The sequence below is a fragment of the Podarcis cretensis genome (assembly GCF_951804945.1).
Source record: "Podarcis cretensis genome assembly, chromosome: 17".
Taxonomy (NCBI): Eukaryota; Metazoa; Chordata; class Lepidosauria; order Squamata; family Lacertidae; genus Podarcis; species Podarcis cretensis.
In genome coordinates, this window is record NC_137187.1 from 37,685,669 (window position 1) to 37,702,907 (window position 17,239).

The following is a 17,239-nucleotide window of genomic DNA, read 5'->3' on the forward strand; positions in this document are numbered from 1 at the left end:
CCAATGCAGGAACCTTTTGCCCAACATGGGGCTTGAATCCATGATCCCGAGCAGAGCCAGGCAGAGGCCCGGGCCAGGTAGATAATGTGCCCCCCCCCTTTTTACCCTGGGGATAACTGAAGTCTTATAGATAAGTAAGTATATAAATAATTTTCACAAAAGTTATGCTGACAAATAATTTTATTTCAAGGCTTGAACAGTATCTGCATATAAAGACAAAATGGAAAATATAAATATACAATAGTGCTTTTTAAAAATACATAGGGAAAAGGATTATTTTAAGTATTTACATTTAAAAATGCTTTCCTAGCTTTCTTTTCTGCGAATTCTTGAATTACGTAGGAAAAATCAATCAACGTCGCCTTATCGTGGTTGATGTTTATCATTGCTAAACCATTTAGGAGTTCTTGACCCAATGTTGATCGAAAGAAAGACTTACCGGTAATTCGTTTTAATATATCGAAACTTCTCCCATTGGAGGCCACTTGTAGCTGGTAATGATAAGAAAATGCGTCATGCAATTAGAAAATTTGGGGAAACGTTTTCCAAATTCAAGTTTAGTATTTGATCGGCCCCCTTTGGAATCGGAGGCCCGGCCCATATGGCCCCCCCTCTGTCTGGGCCTTATCTCGAGATTAAAAGTTTTACCAGGTAGCTGCAAACTTCGACCATTAACCTGAGTAGGGGCCGAGTGTGAATATGGGCAGGGTTTGTCCTGTGGGAGATGATGGCACCATCTTCCTGTGGGCTCAGCTGACCTGCTTCTTCCCCTTCCTTTCTTTCCCCCGCACTAGGATTTGGAAGTGCTCTCCCAGGAGATTGTCCGCCTCAGCAAGGAGTGTGTTCCGTCCCCTGACGCTGAGCCTGCCCTGGATGACGCCGTCTGAGCTCAGTCCCGTCCTGTGATGCCCATCCTTCACTTTGCCCTCGACTGCACTGCTGGCACGGGAGAGGGGGGTGGCTATTGGCGCCTTCTGCCTCCCTCCCAATGGGTCAATTCTCTTAACCTTGTTTTGTTTTAGGGAGGTGTTCAGTCCTCTCCAGCTAGCTGTCTTTCCCCGTCTCAGCGCCAACAAACAAGTTTGCCCTTTAACCGCCTCCCAACTCAGGCCTCCCCACTCCCTGCCCTGAAACGGATTTGTTTCTCCTAAGTAACACACATACTGACTATCCTCTATCTGCTTCTCTTCAAGGCTGTAAATGCTGGCCCTTTAAGAAGCACTGGTTGAGGTGGCCTTCCTGCAGCAGCACTCCTTGTGGGCTGGAGGGCAAACTGCAGCTTGGTTCTTAAAATTGACCCGGGGTGGGGTGGGATGCTGTGAACAGAGGGGAATAACAGAGGAGCTGCAATGCAGAATGGGAGGCATTCCTGCCATGGTAAACAGCCATTTCAAGCACCGCTCTTGAAATACTATTGCTCTAGGGATATTTAACTTTCTCCCAAGCCTCTCTGCCTGCTTCCGACTCTTCAAGCTACGTCTCTGAATCCTACCTTCCTGATTCATTCATAACACCTCCTTCCTCTGTTCTCCCATCACCTTGCATGCTCAGTCAGTCCTGAATCTTATTCTGCCCCAGCTCTGTCCAGCTGTTGCTGCTGTTAATAAAAAAGGTAAAATATTATAGATAAATAAATATAAATATATATATAGATATATATATATATTTGTGCTGATTCCCTCCCTCTGGGCGGGACTTGACCCAAGCGGAGCAAAACCCTTATGTCTCCAGGAGGGGGGGACTCTTGGGGCTCATTCAAGGTTCCAGCTGCACTTTTTTTTCTCCTGTTGGGTGAGGGTAGCGTGTGTGTTTTATTTAACGTATCAATGACTTGTACAAGGCTGTAATTGTTGAGCAACTGATAATGCAAACAATGATTTTTGACTGGCTTCAGCTCTGTGTGTTGTTCTTGTTTTGAGGAGGGGGGGTGAAATGGGGCTGAACTTCCCTTACTTCCCTTGCCTGAGTAAGTTGCTTTCAGCACCCTGGATTCATGGTAAGGGGTGGGGGCTCCTGGGGGGCTGTTCCAATGGCGCTTGACATGCTGTGTTTGCTGGTGTGGCATCGACACCTGAGCTAAGTTCACCCTGCTCTCTCTTTTAAGAGGTTAGACCAGAGTCAGATACCCTCTCCAGTCATCCCCTGCAAATCTTCACTTGCTGGCCCTGCAGTGGATCCTTACTACTGGAAAGAGGCAAGTGGGTGGCATTCGTAGACTTGAGAAGGGTGTTGTGGGGACTTAAGGCACATCACCAAAGTAAAGTGACCCTGGTTCTTCCCCATCCCGGTGTTATAAGAAAAAGCTGCTCCTTTATCCCTTATGGGGTATCCAAGAGCCCGTATAGAGTCCTTATGTAGGTTTTCTGTTGGTAGGAGAAAATAACAGAGGCCAACCAGAGAATATTAAGAAGCAAAGCAGATAGTAAGCCTGATCTTTATTAAACTGTTGCAACAGGGTCCCCCGCTCACCCCACGCAGGGAGGGAGGAGAGGAACCCTGAACACTGGTGTGCAAGCTCTTCTATAGACTTTTGAAATTGCCTACCCTGTAGCTCTACCCTGACGCAGGTGGCGCTGTGGGTTAAAGCCTCAGCGCCTAGGACTTGCCGATCGAAAGGTCGGCGGTTCGAATCCCTGCGGCCAACCTAGCAGTTCGAAAGCACCTCCGGGTGCAAGTAGATAAATAGGGACCGCTTACCAGCGGGAAGGTAAACGGCGTTTCCGTGTGCGGCTCTGGCTCGCCAGAGCAGCGATGTCACGCTGGCCACGTGACCCGGAAGTGTCTCCGGACAGCGCTGGCCCCTGGCCTCTTAAGTGAGATGGGCGCACAACCCCAGAGTCTGTCAAGACTGGCCCGTACGGGCAGGGGTACCTTTACCTTTTTTACCCTGTAGCTCAAGACCACCCCCAAAAACATCATACAGTACATACATCACAGAAAGAGGTAGTGCCCAGCAGAAATTTGAGTGTGTTGCTTCTCTCCTGTACTGCCAGGATACCTGATAATGCCTTATCTGATTGCCTTTTCTGGGCAGCCTGGCCGTTCCTTTGAGATGGTAAATACTTAGTTCCTGAATCTCTTACACCAGGCATGGTCGGCCCTCACGCATGTTCACTTCATCAAATCTGGCCCTCTTTGAAAAAAGTTTGGGCACCCCTGTCTTACGCATATTGATAGTGTGCTCAGCTTCAGATACTTGCCAGACTGTATCTACAGGGAGGTGGAAGCCCCTACAGTCCAAAGACAATTGGAAAGCTTTTCTCATTTCCTTCCTTCTTGCAGAGAAATATTTGAGGTCAATTTGGGAGAGTCAAAATGGCTTCAGGGTTGTTCTCCTGTACTATTTCAGACACGTGGTTTATATACTACTACTACTACTACTACTACTACTACTAATAATAATAATAATAATAATTTATTATTTATACCCCGCCCATCTTGCTGGGCTTCCCCAGCCACTCTGGGCGGCTTCCCAAAAAATATTAAAATACTGTAATACATCAAACATTAAAAGCTTCCCTAAACAGGGCTGCCTTCAGATGTCTTCTAAAAGTCTGGTAGTTGTTGTTCTCTTTGACATCTGGTGGGAGGGCGTTCCACAGGGAGGGCGCCACTACCGAGAAGGCCCTCTGCCTGGTTCCCTGTAACTTGGCTTCTCGCAATGAGGGAACCGCCAGAAGGCCCTCGGCGCTGGATCTCAGTGTCCTGGCTGAACGATGGGGGTGGAGACGCTCCTTCAGATATACTGGACCGAGGCCGTTTAGGGCTTTAAAGGTCAGCACCAACACTTTGAATTGTGCTCGGAAATGTACTGGGAGCCAGTGTAGGTCTTTCAAGGCCGGTGTTATATGGTCTTGGCGGCCGCTCCCAGTCACCAGTCTAGCTGCCGCATTCTGGATTAGTTGTAGTTTCCGAGTCACCTTCAAAGGTAGCCCCACATAGAGCGCATTGCAGTAGTCCAAGCGGGAGATAACCAGAGCATGCACCACTCTGGCGAGACAATCCGCAGGCAGATAGGGTCTCAGCCTACGTACCAGATGGAGCTGGTAAACAGCTGCCCTGGACACATGTATGTATGTGTTTGCCTTGTACATTTATGAACATTTATTTTATCTGTATAAGACCTTAGAATTCCTATAACACCGTGTTCCTTTGACACTCACCAACATTTTGGGTGCTCTCTCAAGTCCTTCTCTTTGTCTGGAAGAGGCAGTGCAAGCCAAGGATTTACTCATGCCTCTCTCCAGACCTTTTGGGAGCTCTCTGCAAAGGGAGAATGGTGGAGCAGTGGGCTCTTGTCTGTGTTTGTGGCCCTGGTGAACACCTGACCTTGCAGGCCCAGCCCCAGAGCTTGGCAACTGCTTGCCCCCCTCCCCAGTGCTTTCATTGAGGAAAGAACTTTCACCTCACAGAGCGGGAATGATCAGCAAGCTCAGCCTTTCCTAGACAAAACCAAAATAATGTTTTTATGTGGGTCTTTCACTGAGATGCCAGGGATTTCAACAGACTTTTATTGCCTCCAAAGTTTGTGTGTGTGCTCTGCTGTTCGTCTGTCAGAGCAGTTCCATAAAAACACAGACTCTTGTTTGACCCTGGCGAAAGAAAAGGCGAGCTTTGAACCTTCCACCCCAGCAAGACAACCTAATGGAAGCTTCTGCAGCTCAACTATTCTGTCCCATAAAAATAGTTAATTTTGCTTCTAAGAGTCAGGTGTACAAATAACCTGCCTCCCCTCCCTCTTTGAAAAATGCTGTGAGGAGAATGGAGGGAGGCTCTGGTAACTAAAATAAGGCAAGCAGGTGTCTCTCAGCTTCTTTCAGAGAAGGTGTCAAATATTCTTTCCAGAGCCCAGATCGCCTCCCATCAGGTGCAAAATTATTTCCATAACCTCATCTCAAGACTTCTGGGTTTGTGATGTTTCTGTGCAGCCTTGAGCACTGCCCTCCCTTGTCAAATGAGAAATGAATGCCTGGCTCTAGAAAGTAACCATCTGGGGAAGAAGGCACGGAGCAATGCTGGACCCCTGCTTTTGAGCTCACTCACAAAACTTCCAAGTGTTTGTCTGCAACCACGAGGGCCGGGATCCTGCTTTGTTTGTGAGGGGAAGAAAGTGGATGAGAAGAGAGAGCATCTCTCATTGTGCAGGTGTCAGCAATAGGATTTCCCAGCTGCGCAGCAACTCGATTGGTGCCCGGATTCAAGCGATGCCTTCGAGGGCAGCTCCGTTTCAGGCTCTCTTCACCCGCAAAGTCTTTCTTTGAGATGCTGAAACCAAAATGCCTGGATTCCTCTTGTTCCTCCCCCGCCCCTCCCTTTCTTCTACTGCTTAAGACGCCTCCGAGAATCTAAATAAAACTGGGCCTTTGATCTGGGGAAACAATAACAATGAAATATTTATCCGTGCATCAGGGACTTAGCAACATTCCAACATGCAGGTGTTGCAAGTCGAGGAGGAGATGCAAATTGTATCCATCAGACTAGTTTCCTACCCCTCCATCAATTCCCCCCCATACTGATTCCCTATATTTGTGGTAGGATACACCTAGGGACGCGGGTGGCGCAGTGGGTTAAACCACAGAGCCTAGGGCTTGCCGATCAGAAGGTCGGCAGTTCGAATCCCCGTGACGGAGTGAGCTCCCTTTGCTCAGTCCCAGCTCCTGCCCACCTAGCAGTTTGAAAGCATGTCAAAGTGAAAGTAGATAAATAGGTACCGCTCCAGTGGGAAGGTAAATGGTGTTTTTGTCCACTGCTCTGGTTTCACCAGAAGCAGCTTAGTCATGCTGGCCACATGACCCGGAAGCTGTACGCCTGCTCCCTCGGCCAATGAAGCGAGATGAGCGCCACAACCCCAGAGTCGACCACGACTGGACCTAATGGTCTGGAGTCCCTTTACCTTTACATGCACCTACCTATAATAAAAACCCAGTATTCCCATTATACCAAGTAACAAACCATTCCAAATGACTCCCTCTTTCCTCCTGTTAGGAAAAGGAAATCGGCTGCAACCCAGGATCCAGTTGAGAGGGATAAAACCTTCCTTTTAGACCAGTTACACCAGGACTTCTTATGCTGTTGAATTGACCTTAATGCTGCTAGCATTTTCACCTGTTTACAGGTATTTTCGAAATACTCCAGAAAGTTTTTCCACTCCACAGCTTCTTGGTCTTAGGTGGACTGCTTACATCCTGATGATAACAGCAACTGATCTGCCTCGCAGGGTGTATTTATATAGCTATTGCATTTCTATTCCTCTGTTTCTCCAAAGAGCTCTAGGTGACATACATGGTTTCCCCCCCCCCCCATTTAATTCCCACAGCAATCCTATGAGATTGGTTAGGCTGAGGGGCAATGAATAGCCCCCAAAGTCAGCCAGGGAGCCTCATGGCTGAGTGGGGATTTGAACCTGGGTCCCTGAGGCCCTAGCCCAGGGCTTGGCAAGGTTTACCTCGCCTGGGCTGGTTCACTCCAGCGGAGATCCCTCTGCAGGCCGGATTGCACATGTGCATGAGTGTGCGTGCCTGCAATTTCCAGTGTCTACATCTGCGCAGACGCGATTTCTGGCGTCTGCGCATGCACAGGCGAGATTTTCGGTGCCGCGGAAGCGAGTTCCTGCACCGCACCAGTTTAGCGTGGTGCGCAGGGACTCACTGAGCAGACAGCTCGGTTCAGGAGCAGCTCATGAGCCGGTTAAACGACCCCTGTGGGCCGCTTGTGGCCCATGGGCCTTAGGCTGCCGACCCCTGCTCTAGCCTGACACTCTAAGCACGACACCACAACGGTGGTGTAGTGGTTAAGACGGTAGACTCGTAATCTGGTGAACCGGGTTCGCTTCCCTGCTCCTCCACATGCAGCTGCTGGGTGACCTTGGGCTAGTCACACTTCTCTGAAGTCTCAGCCTCACTCACCTCACAGAGTGTTTGTTGTGGGGGACGAAGGGAAAGGAGAATGTTATCCGCTTTGAGACTCCTTCGGGTAGTGATAAAGCGGGATATCAAATCCAAACTGTTCTTCTCTCTAAACAATGCAAAATGTTACTCTGATAACGTTTGTCAAGTGGTTTGAACGCTGAAAGTGTTACATAAACATCCAGGATTATTATTTTTGCATAATTTGGCACATGTTTAATACACAAAGCTACTTTTAGAATCTGGGTTCTTGTCACTACAGCCCTTGTGAGTGAAGATGCAGCCTGTAACGTGAGTGGCGTTAACTGTGTAGATGCGCAACTGGTTCTTGTACTCTACAATAAGGAATCCAGAGTAACTACCACTTGCTCATGTGACGCTCACCACAGTTCCTTGCCATCTCTTAAGTTGGGGACAGGTGCTGCAGGCAAGGAGGGCAGGCAGCTCAGATGTGAAGGAAGGCAAGAGAGACACACCTGGAGATTCAAAGCTATACCTGGCATTTTCTTGGTAAGAGGCGGCAAACCCAGCTTACGACCGCTAAGACCTAACACACACATTCAGAAAGAGTCACATTAATTTTAGTTAACAAAAAGTATATAGTGCCCACTTAGTAGGAGACCTCTAAGCAATTTACTAAAAAATAAAAAAATGGTAATGCTGAAAAAATAGAGCAGAGCTGTAAAGTAACACAGAGGCTGAGACTGTGCCACTTGAGGTGGGGAAGTGTATATATGAATGCTCCCCTGTGTACATTTGGGTGTTGTTTTTTTAAGCCCAACAATAAACACTTTGCAATTAAAAAGCTTGTGCGTGATTAAGATGTCACTATAAATAGATAGTTGTATAAATACTATATTTACTTTATAAATAGATGAAATGGGACGGCCAACCTTTTGCAACATTAAGCCTGGATGTTGTAATTGTGGCGCATCCGTGCACCAATTGGGGAGGGGAGCAAAGGATACAGAGATGCTACTGTTTAGCACTAAGCCCCCTGTTCCCATTTAGCAAACAGGCTTGCTAGTTCACCAAGAAAAACAACAACCACCTCTTCTGCCTGTTTGCCTTTAACAATGGCTTTGTTTGCAGATAGCAGCAGGGAGACTTTTCCATGCTGCTGGTAAAAGACACCGGAATGGGGGCTTGCTTTAAAAAAAGGGAGCTGGCAATCCTATCTACCAACTTCAGATGTCTTGCCACCTTTTCCTTTTGTCAGGGTCTTTTTGCTTGATACTGAAATTCAGCCAGTGAAGTTTTTGTTCCTTTATGCGTGTGCAAGGCTGGTGTCCCTAAAAGTGGCAAGCCCTAGGACAGAGGGATGGGCAGGAACGGATGAGGGGAGAGAGAGAGATTGCTGTGTATGTTACATCACAACCAACCAGGAATCCAGGGGGGAATTGGATAACAAGAGATCCGAGGAAAAGAGGACAGTGAGCTGCAGTGAGCAAGACTTCCTGAGAGGTTCGAACTCCATCTGCAGAGCCATTGCGAGTGGAGACATCTTTGTCCTCCAGGGCCACTCTAAAGCAGAACTGCACAGCAGAAAAGAATTGAAGAGACAAAGCAATAAGGCTACAACCAGTGTGTGTGTGTGTTGGTTGGGTTGTGAATGCTGCTCTTGTGATTTCCCTGCTCCTAAATATGCTGAGTGGAGGGACGTGGGTGGCTCTATGGGTTAAACCACAGAGCCTAAGGCTTGCCGATCAGAAGATCGGTGGTTCAAATCTCCGTGACGGGGTGAGCTCCTGTTGCTCGGTCCCTGCTCCTGCCAACCTAGCAATTCGAAAGCATGTCAAAGTGCAAGTAGATAAATAGGTACCACTCCGGCGGGAAGGTAAACGGCATTTCCGTGCGTTGCTCTGGTTCGCCAGAAGCGGCTTAGTCATGCTGGCCACATGACCCGGAAGCTGTACGCCAGCTCCCTCGGCCAATATAGCAAGATGAGCGTCACAACCCCAGAGTCAGCCACAACTGGACCTAATGGTCAGGGGTCCCTTTACCTTTACCTTTAAATATGCTGAGTATCTGCAGAAACAGTCACAGTTCCTGGCCTTCCTGGAGCTATAGATTGCCTCTAGTAGCGATTGTGCCAGGTTGTCGATCAACCTGTCAGGAAAGGTGGGGTGAAAGTGACTTTAAAAAGCGAATCTGGCCATTGGAGGGAGACTTTAGCCTGGACCAGTGAAAGTGTCAAGCCCAGGAACTGCCATGACCATGAGGAAAGGTGAGAAGGGCTGCTCCCAGCTGCTGATTCAAAGAAGGCTCAGGCCTTTGGAGTCCAGTGCATCATGTGCAGACCTCACAGAAGTGAGCATGAGCTATGCAAGCACAGTTTTCCCCCTCTCAACAGCCCTATAAGGTAGCTTAGTCTGAGAGATAGCAGCTGGCCCAAGGTCATGCACAGAGCTTCCTAGCTGAGCAGAGATTTGAACCCATATTTTTCTGGCCAAACTCAGCACTTTGCCTACTGTTGCACCACAGTCAAGTAGAGTCAAGTTTTCAACATGCCTCTGTACCCATGCATCAAACAGCAGCTTCATTGGCTGGAATTAGCAGGTGCTAACACCTCCTCATGCTGTGAAAAACATCATCTGGCTTGTATCTGTGGATCAAGCTGCTGTTGGAGGAGCCCCCTGTGCCAGTGAATTTTCCCTGTCAGTTGGCAACTGTACTTCAGGGTTCTATAATGCCCACGTCCCGCTGGAACGCAAGTCCAGAAGGGAAAGCGCTGTATGCGCTAGAACTCTTCTGAGGCCCCTCCATTTCAATAAGAACTTCCCGATGGAATGTGCTCCTAGTTCAGGACTGCCAACTAGTCAGAAAAAGCCTGCAGACCTGCTCTTGCACTCCTAACAGCAACTCAATTTGCAGGAATTAGCAGCCTATATTAAGGTTTCCAAGGCTAGTAGTGCAGATGGGGAGAGATGTTATTACTTTCCGATGGCTGCAAATTACACGGTTGTTAAAGGGCCAGTTCAAAAGTTGGCAATCCTTTGTTATTCTGTATGTATTATGCATATTTAGGTTTTCTGCCGAGGGCATCTAAGCATCTTGAGCCAGCCTTTGCTGAAGCATCTGGAGAGTTGGGGACAATGATTAATTTCTTTAAAGTGAGGTTGCCAGGCTGCTTTTAAAAGCACAGGAGCAGGTGTGCTGTTAAAAGAAAAGAAGAAAAGTGGGGGGGGGGGAGAGACCTTAACAGATGATCTCCGCAGGCAGCTGGATCGAGGCGGGTCGGGGCTGCTGATTCTTCTAGACCTGTCAGCAGCCTTCGACATGGTCGATCACGAACTCCTGGACCACCGCCTTGCCGACGTGGGGATCCAGGGCACAGTCCTTCAATGGCTGCGCTCGTTTCTCTCTGGTCGGGGACAGAGGGTGGCGCTTGGGGGGGAATTGTCATCCCGCCACTCCTTGGTGTGTGGTGTGCCTCAGGGTGCAATACTCTCCCCGATGCTTTTTAACATCTTTATGCACCCCCTCGCCCAGCTTGTCCGGAGTTTTGGGCTGGGCTGCCATCAGTATGCTGATGACACCCAACTCTATTTGTTGATGGACGGCCACCCGGACTCGGCCCCAGACACACTGATCAGATGCTTGGAGGCTGTGGCTGGATGGTTACGTGGGAGCCGGTTGAAGTTAAATCCTTCGAAGACAGAGGTCCTCTGGCTGGGACGGGACGATATGGGACTGAGGGGGCAACTCCCATCTCTTGCGGGGGTGCAATTAGTGCCAGCACCGTCCGTTAAGAGTTTGGGTGTAATCTTCGATACCTCCCTCTCCATGGAGGCGCAGATTGCAGCTATAACAAAGGCGGCATTTTTTCATCTCCGCCAAGCTAAGCAGTTGGCTCCTTACCTCTCTCGCCCTGACCTAGCCACTGTGATCCACGCAACGGTCACCTCCAGACTGGATTATTGTAACTCGCTCTACGTGGGGCTGCCCTTGAGACTGACCCAGAAACTCCAGCGGGTGCAGAATGCCGCAGCGAGACTCCTTACGGGGTCTTCGCTTAGAGATCACATTCATCCGGTGCTATACCAGCTGCACTGGCTCCCGGTGGAGTACAGGATCAGGTTTAAGGTGCTGGTTTTAACCTTCAAAGCCCTATACGGCCTAGGGCCCTCGTACCTACGGGACCGCCTCTCCTGGTATGCCCCACAGAGGAACTTACGATCTTCAAATAAAAACACCTTGAGGGTCCCAGGCCTCAGAGAGGTTAGGCTGGCCTCAACTAGAGCCAGGGCTTTTTCGGCTGTGGCTCCAACCTGGTGGAACGCTCTGTCACAAGAGACAAGGGCCCTGCAGGACTTGACATCTTTCCGCAGGGCCTGCAAGACAGAGCTGTTCCACCTGGCATTTGGTCAGGGCGCAGCCTGACCCCCTCCTCTGGCAATCTTTACAAAGCTTTAGTTTATGGTTGCCATCAATTTTGATTTTAATTCATTTTTATAATGTTTTATAATGTCATACTGTTTTAGTGTTGTTAGCCGCCCTGAGCCCGGCTTCGGCTGGGGAGGGTGGGATATAAATAAAATTTATTATTATTATTATTATTATTATTATTATTATTATTATTATTATTATTAACTCTCCAGGGAGCTTTTTTTTTGCCTTCCAGCATTTTACAAATATCTGTCTCCAATTCTATCAGGAAAAGAGGTTCTGGAGCCGAGTCCTGGCTTTCATTAAGCCCTGGCCTTATACATAGTTGCCATTGTGGTGCAGTTGATGCAGGACACTGAGAAAATATTGTCCCTTTGCAACCTGACTGCCCAGTAAACTAACTAAAACTACACCAAGAACCCTGGGAACTGTAGTTTCTTAAGAGTAGTTGGAAAATTGTAGCACCGTGAGAAGTAAACTGTATTTCCCATGATTCTTTGCCAAGGGGTGTGTTCTTTAAATGTGTGATGTGTATGCAGCTGCCCAAACATAATGTAAGCTTTGGTTTGTGTAAGCAAATTAAGGAGAGCCGTTTATTATTAGCCTGACACACGTACCCTGCAGGGAATTTGCAGGATTTTTTCTTGATTCCCCATAATGGCTTCATCTCTGTCCTTCACTTGCATTTTAAATTTTCTATACAAAAACGGATCCAGATTCCTGATTGGCAAACACTTTTGGCTAGGATCAGGCAGTATGCAAAATTCACCCCCAATGAATCTTCTTTCTTGGCCAGGAGAAAAACTTTTCTTGATAAAATTGTAAGAATTCCAATTTTCAGAGAAATAAAAGAGCTTGGGGTGGTTTTTTTGGCTGTCCCCATCTAATACAAAGCAGGACTATCTAGCAACTTAAATTAGGCAGCAGTAGCAGCACCTCTGTTCCTGTTCCACTCCCTTCCTGCCTTGTCAGTAGAGAGGGCTTGCCATTGGTCAGTTTTCAAAGCACTCGGGTAGAATAGATCAATGACCATAATATATATTTTTAATGACCATAATATTAATAATCCTTAATTTAGTTTGGTGGAGAGGAATAGATAATTGGAGAAAGGATTCTCAGCGACAAAGGCATGATGGCAAGTATTGATACTTGCTCTCTGTGGGAGGGCTGCCAACTTCTCCATAGTTGTGCCTTAGCATCAGTTTCCAATTAGCAGTAGCTACAGTTTATGTCCCTGTTCTGGAAAGCTTCAGCTGCTGCTAAAGCCACAGAAGCAAGTCAAGCAGAGAGGTGTTGCTTAGAGGGATGGGCCAAGGAGCACAGTCCCCAAATACCTTTCTAGGTGTCTTGAGAGCCAGCGTGGTGTAGTGGTTAAGAGCAGTGGACTCGTAATCTGGTGAACCAGGTTCGCTTCCCTGCTCCTCCACATGCAGCTGCTGGGTGACCTTGGGCTAGTCACACTTCTCTGAAGTCTCTCAGCCTCACTCACCTCACAGAGTGTTTGTTGTGCGGGAGGAAGGGAAAAGAGATTGTGAGCTGCTTTGAGACTCCTTAAGGGGAGTGAAAGGCAGGATATCAAGTCCAAACTCCTCCTCCTCCTCCTCCTCTTCTTCTTTTTCTTCTTCTTGAGTAAGTAATGATTCTGGGCGGGGAGGCGTGATCTGGGTTCCTGAGTAGGATATGAATGTGGGTAAATCAATTTGATTTTATCTAGGGGTGATTTGGCAGATAATGCCTGGGGTTAGTGGAAAGACAATTGAATTGATCTTGTGTGGGTATAGGATCTGTTGGAAATAAACTGGCAGTGCCTGAATTGAAGAGAAGCTGAGCTGGGGGTTAGGTGCAAATTAACTGAAGATTTTATCTGGGGTGATCTGGGTGAGAAATCAGCTGGCTTCTCTTCTGTGCTATATACAGTGGTACCTCGGGTTACATACGCTTCAGGTTACAGACGCTTCAGGTTACAGACTCCGCTAACCCAGAAATAGTGCTTCAGGTTAAGAACTTTGCTTCAGGATGAGAACAGAAATCGTGTTCCGATGATGCAGCGGCAGCAGGAGGCCCCATTAGCTAAAGTGGTCTTCAGGTTAAGAACAGTTTCAGGTTAAGAACGGACCTACGGAACGAATTAAGTACTTAACCCGAGGTACCACTGTACATCCTAAATGTTTGTCTGTGTTTTCACAATGGAATGCCCTCCAAATATTGCTGGACTCCAACTCCCATCATTCCCAACCATTGGCCAAGCTTGCTGGGAGTTGGAGTCCAACACTGTCTGGAAGGCCACAGTTATCCCATCCTTGCCAGTCAGTTGACAATCTTAGCATGGAACCTGTAGCACTAGATGCCTAAAGTTGCCAACATATCTGTGGATAGATTCTCTTGGTGTTTCCAGGTGGACTGTTTATTGAGCTTTCTTTCTTTTTTTTTTTTTTTTGAGGTTTAAAAAAGATCTTTATTGAGCAGATTTTAAAAACCACATACAAAAATATAACAGAGTTAATAACAAGCATATACCAAGCATATAAAAGGAAAACAAACACCAGTGAAGAAGAAAAAAGAAGAAAAAAAAAGAAAAAAGAAAAAAATGAAAAATATAAAGAGTAAGAAAAATACAAGACTTACATACTTACAGACCTACAAACAATAAACCTCCGTCCATCTCGATTTTGGGTTATCTTATCTTATACACTTTCTGCAGTTATTAATACCATCATACTACAACATAGTAGGTGTTAGATACCGTCTGCTGTTAGATTATTAATTCCAAAATTAACCTCCATATAACTTGTAAATTTGTTCCATTCATTTTTTATTTTTGTACTGTTATGATGCCTAATTCTTTGTGTCAATCTCGCTAATTCTATATACTGGTGCAGTCTCACTTGCCAATCTCTGATCGTAGGCATATTGGGGGATTTCCAATTTTGCGCTATTAAAATTCTAGCCGCCGCCATGGCATACTGAATAAAGGTTTGATCCACTTTCTTTATCTCCTCACCAATCATACCTAGGAGAAACGCCTCTGGGGTTTTAGGGAAATTATACTTCAATATTTTTTTCAATTCCTCATATATTTGTCCCCAGAATTTTTTCACCTCGTCACAAGTCCACCAAATATGAAAAAAAGTCCCTACCTTTACTTTGCACCTCCAGCATGTGATGTCTCCAGTTTTATACATCTTCCCCAGTTTTGCCGGGGTTAGGTACCAACGATACATCATTTTTTCTAAATTTTCTCGGAGAGCAGCACATGCCGTGAACTTCATACCCCGCTTCCAAAGTGTCTGCCATTTATTATATTCCACACTGTGACCAAGGTCTCTATCCCATTTAACCATAGCTCCTTTCACCTGTACATCTTTAGTATCCCAGTCCAGTAATTGCTTGTACATTTTAGAAAGAATTTTATTATTACTTTCTAGTATTTCTACCTGATATTTTGACTTTTTTTCGCTCATACCTGATTTTTTATGTTCACTCCAAAGGGCGTTAATTTGGTGGATTTGTATCCATTCCTTAATCTTTTCCTTCATTTCCTCATATGGTCTAAGTTTCCATCCCTCTTCTGTTTTAACTAGGAGATCTTCATACGTCCACCTTTCACCAGTCATATTTACTTTTTTTATTTTAATAATGTCAATCGGGGAGAGCCACCAGGGAGTGCCTGTTTCAATCAGATTTTTATTCCTATTCCACACTTCAAGTAGTGAGCCTCTAATAACATGATTAGAAAAACCTCTGTGGATCTTACCTTTCCCCTGCCACATATAGGCGTGCCAGCCAAACCTGATGTTAAAACCCTCTAGGTCTAATAAATCTGTGTTCTTTAGGGTGGCCCAGTCCTTTATCCAGCATAGACACACTGCCTCATAGTAGAGCCTTATATTAGGGACTGCAAAGCCCCCTCTCTCTCTCGAATCTGTAAGGAGTTTAAATTTAATTCTCGCCCTTTTTCCTTGCCATATAAAATTAGCGAGGGTTTTTTGCCAGTTCTTAAAACAGGTGGTACCTTTGATTACAGGAATATTCTGGAATAAGAATAACAGTCTCGGAAGGATACACATCTTTATCGCTGCCATCCTTCCTGTCCAAGTTAATTTCAACCTATTCCAGGTTTCCAAGTCTTTCTTAATTTCTTGCCACGCCTTATTATAATTATCTTCTATTAAATTTATATTTTTCGGGGTTATCCAGATTCCCAAGTATTTTACCTTATTCACAACCTTAATGCCTATTTTTTGCTCCAACTGAATTTTCTCATGATCATCCACATTTTTTATTAAAATTTTAGTTTTTTTCCTATTTAATTTAAATCCGGACAGATTCCCAAATTCCTCTAAAAGGGCTATTACACTGCTGGTGCTATCCACTGGGTTTTCTAAAGATAAGACCAGATCATCGGCATAAGCCTTTAATTTATACTCTTTTTCTCCAATTCTTATTCCCTTTACCTCAGATGTTTCCCTGATTCTATTTGCAATTACTTCCAGCACCATGATAAATAACAAAGGTGACAAAGGACATCCCTGTCTTGTGCCTTTCATAATCATAAAGGATTTGGAAAGGTTACTGTTAATAATCAATCTGGCCCGTTGCCCTGAATATATAGCCTTTATTCCTTCCCTATAAGGGCCTTCTATTCCTGCCGTTTTCATGCATTGTAATAAAAATTCCCACGAAACATTGTCGAAGGCTTTTTCAGCGTCAATGAAGATCAGGGCCGCCGGAACATCTATCCTCATGTCTAAATATTCAATAACATTTATAATGTGCCGGACATTATCTTTCTGTTGCCTGCCAGGGAGGAATCCCGCTTGATCTTTATGGATATATTTCTTTAAATGCTTCTTTAATCTATTTGCCAGGATATCAGCGAAGATCTTATAGTCGCAATTAAGCAAAGAGATTGGTCTATAATTTCTTATATCTGTTTTCTCAATTTCCGTTTTTGGTATTAAAGTAATGTATGCCTCTTTCCACGATTCAGGGATCTTCCCTCCTTGTAAGATATTATTTATAACGTCAGCAAGCACCGGAGCTAAATATTCCCCTAATGTTTTGTAATATTTAGAGGGCAGACCGTCCGGTCCGGGCGCTTTCCCGGGCTTCATTCTCTTAATAGCCTCATTAATCTCCTCTACTGTGATCTTCTTATTTAGTTGGGCACTATCCTCTTCTGTCATGTATTTCCTTCCAGATTGATCCAGGTACTTCCCTATTTCCAAACTATCCTCCTTTCCTTTTTCATACAACTTCTCAAAAAACTGGACAAACCTTTTTTCTATTTCCTCTGGTTCTTCTATAATCTTATCCTCCAATATCAGTTTATTAATAACCTTTTGTTTATTCCTTTTTCTTAACTGCCACGCAAGTAGCTTCCCCGTTTTATTAGCCGACTCGAAATATTTTTGCTTCATAAACTTGATCTTCCATTCTACCTCTTGATTTAATATGGCTGAGTATTCTGACTGCAACACTTTGGAAATTTGGTTGGTCCTTTCATCCCCCGGCTTCATGGTCAATTTCTTCTCACAGTCTTTTAACTGGGTAAGGATGTCCTCTTTCTTTTGTTCCCTTAATTTCCTTCTATAACTATTTTGTTGTATCAAAAAACCCCTGAGGACTGCCTTGCCGGCGTCCCATACTATATCAATGGGGGTGTCCCTATTCAAGTTTAAATCAAAGTAATTTTTCAGGGTACTTCTAGCCTTTTCCGTCACCTCTTCGGATTCAAATAAATATTCATTCATCCTCCACCTGTATTGTCCCTTTACTTCATTTTTTATTTCCAAGATTATAGGGCAGTGGTCAGAGAGGGTCCTGGGTAGAATTTCACATCTCGCTACCCTAGGCACTAGTCTCCTTGACACCCAAATCTGATCAATTCTGCCCCAACTCTGGTGGGGTTCTGAGAAATGAGTGAACTGTTTTGTAAGGGGGTT

General features: G+C 45.7%; 1 protein-coding gene and 1 long non-coding RNA gene across 3 annotated transcripts in view; one reads left to right on the forward strand and one right to left on the reverse strand.

Moving 5' to 3' along the window:
- GRIPAP1 (GRIP1 associated protein 1) overlaps nucleotides 1-1,893 on the forward strand; it is a 75,803-nt gene extending 73,910 nt beyond the window's left edge. For both annotated transcript variants that reach the window (XM_079960018.1, XM_079960019.1), the window contains one exon: nucleotides 795-1,893. In XM_079960018.1, the coding sequence (XP_079816144.1) occupies nucleotides 795-887 (93 nt within the window). In that variant the 3' untranslated portion in view covers nucleotides 888-1,893. The remainder of the gene's footprint in view (nucleotides 1-794) is intronic.
- The window catches only part of LOC307206799, a 335,840-nt gene that overhangs the window by 120,732 nt on the left and 197,869 nt on the right, over nucleotides 1-17,239 (reverse strand). The window lies entirely within an intron of this gene.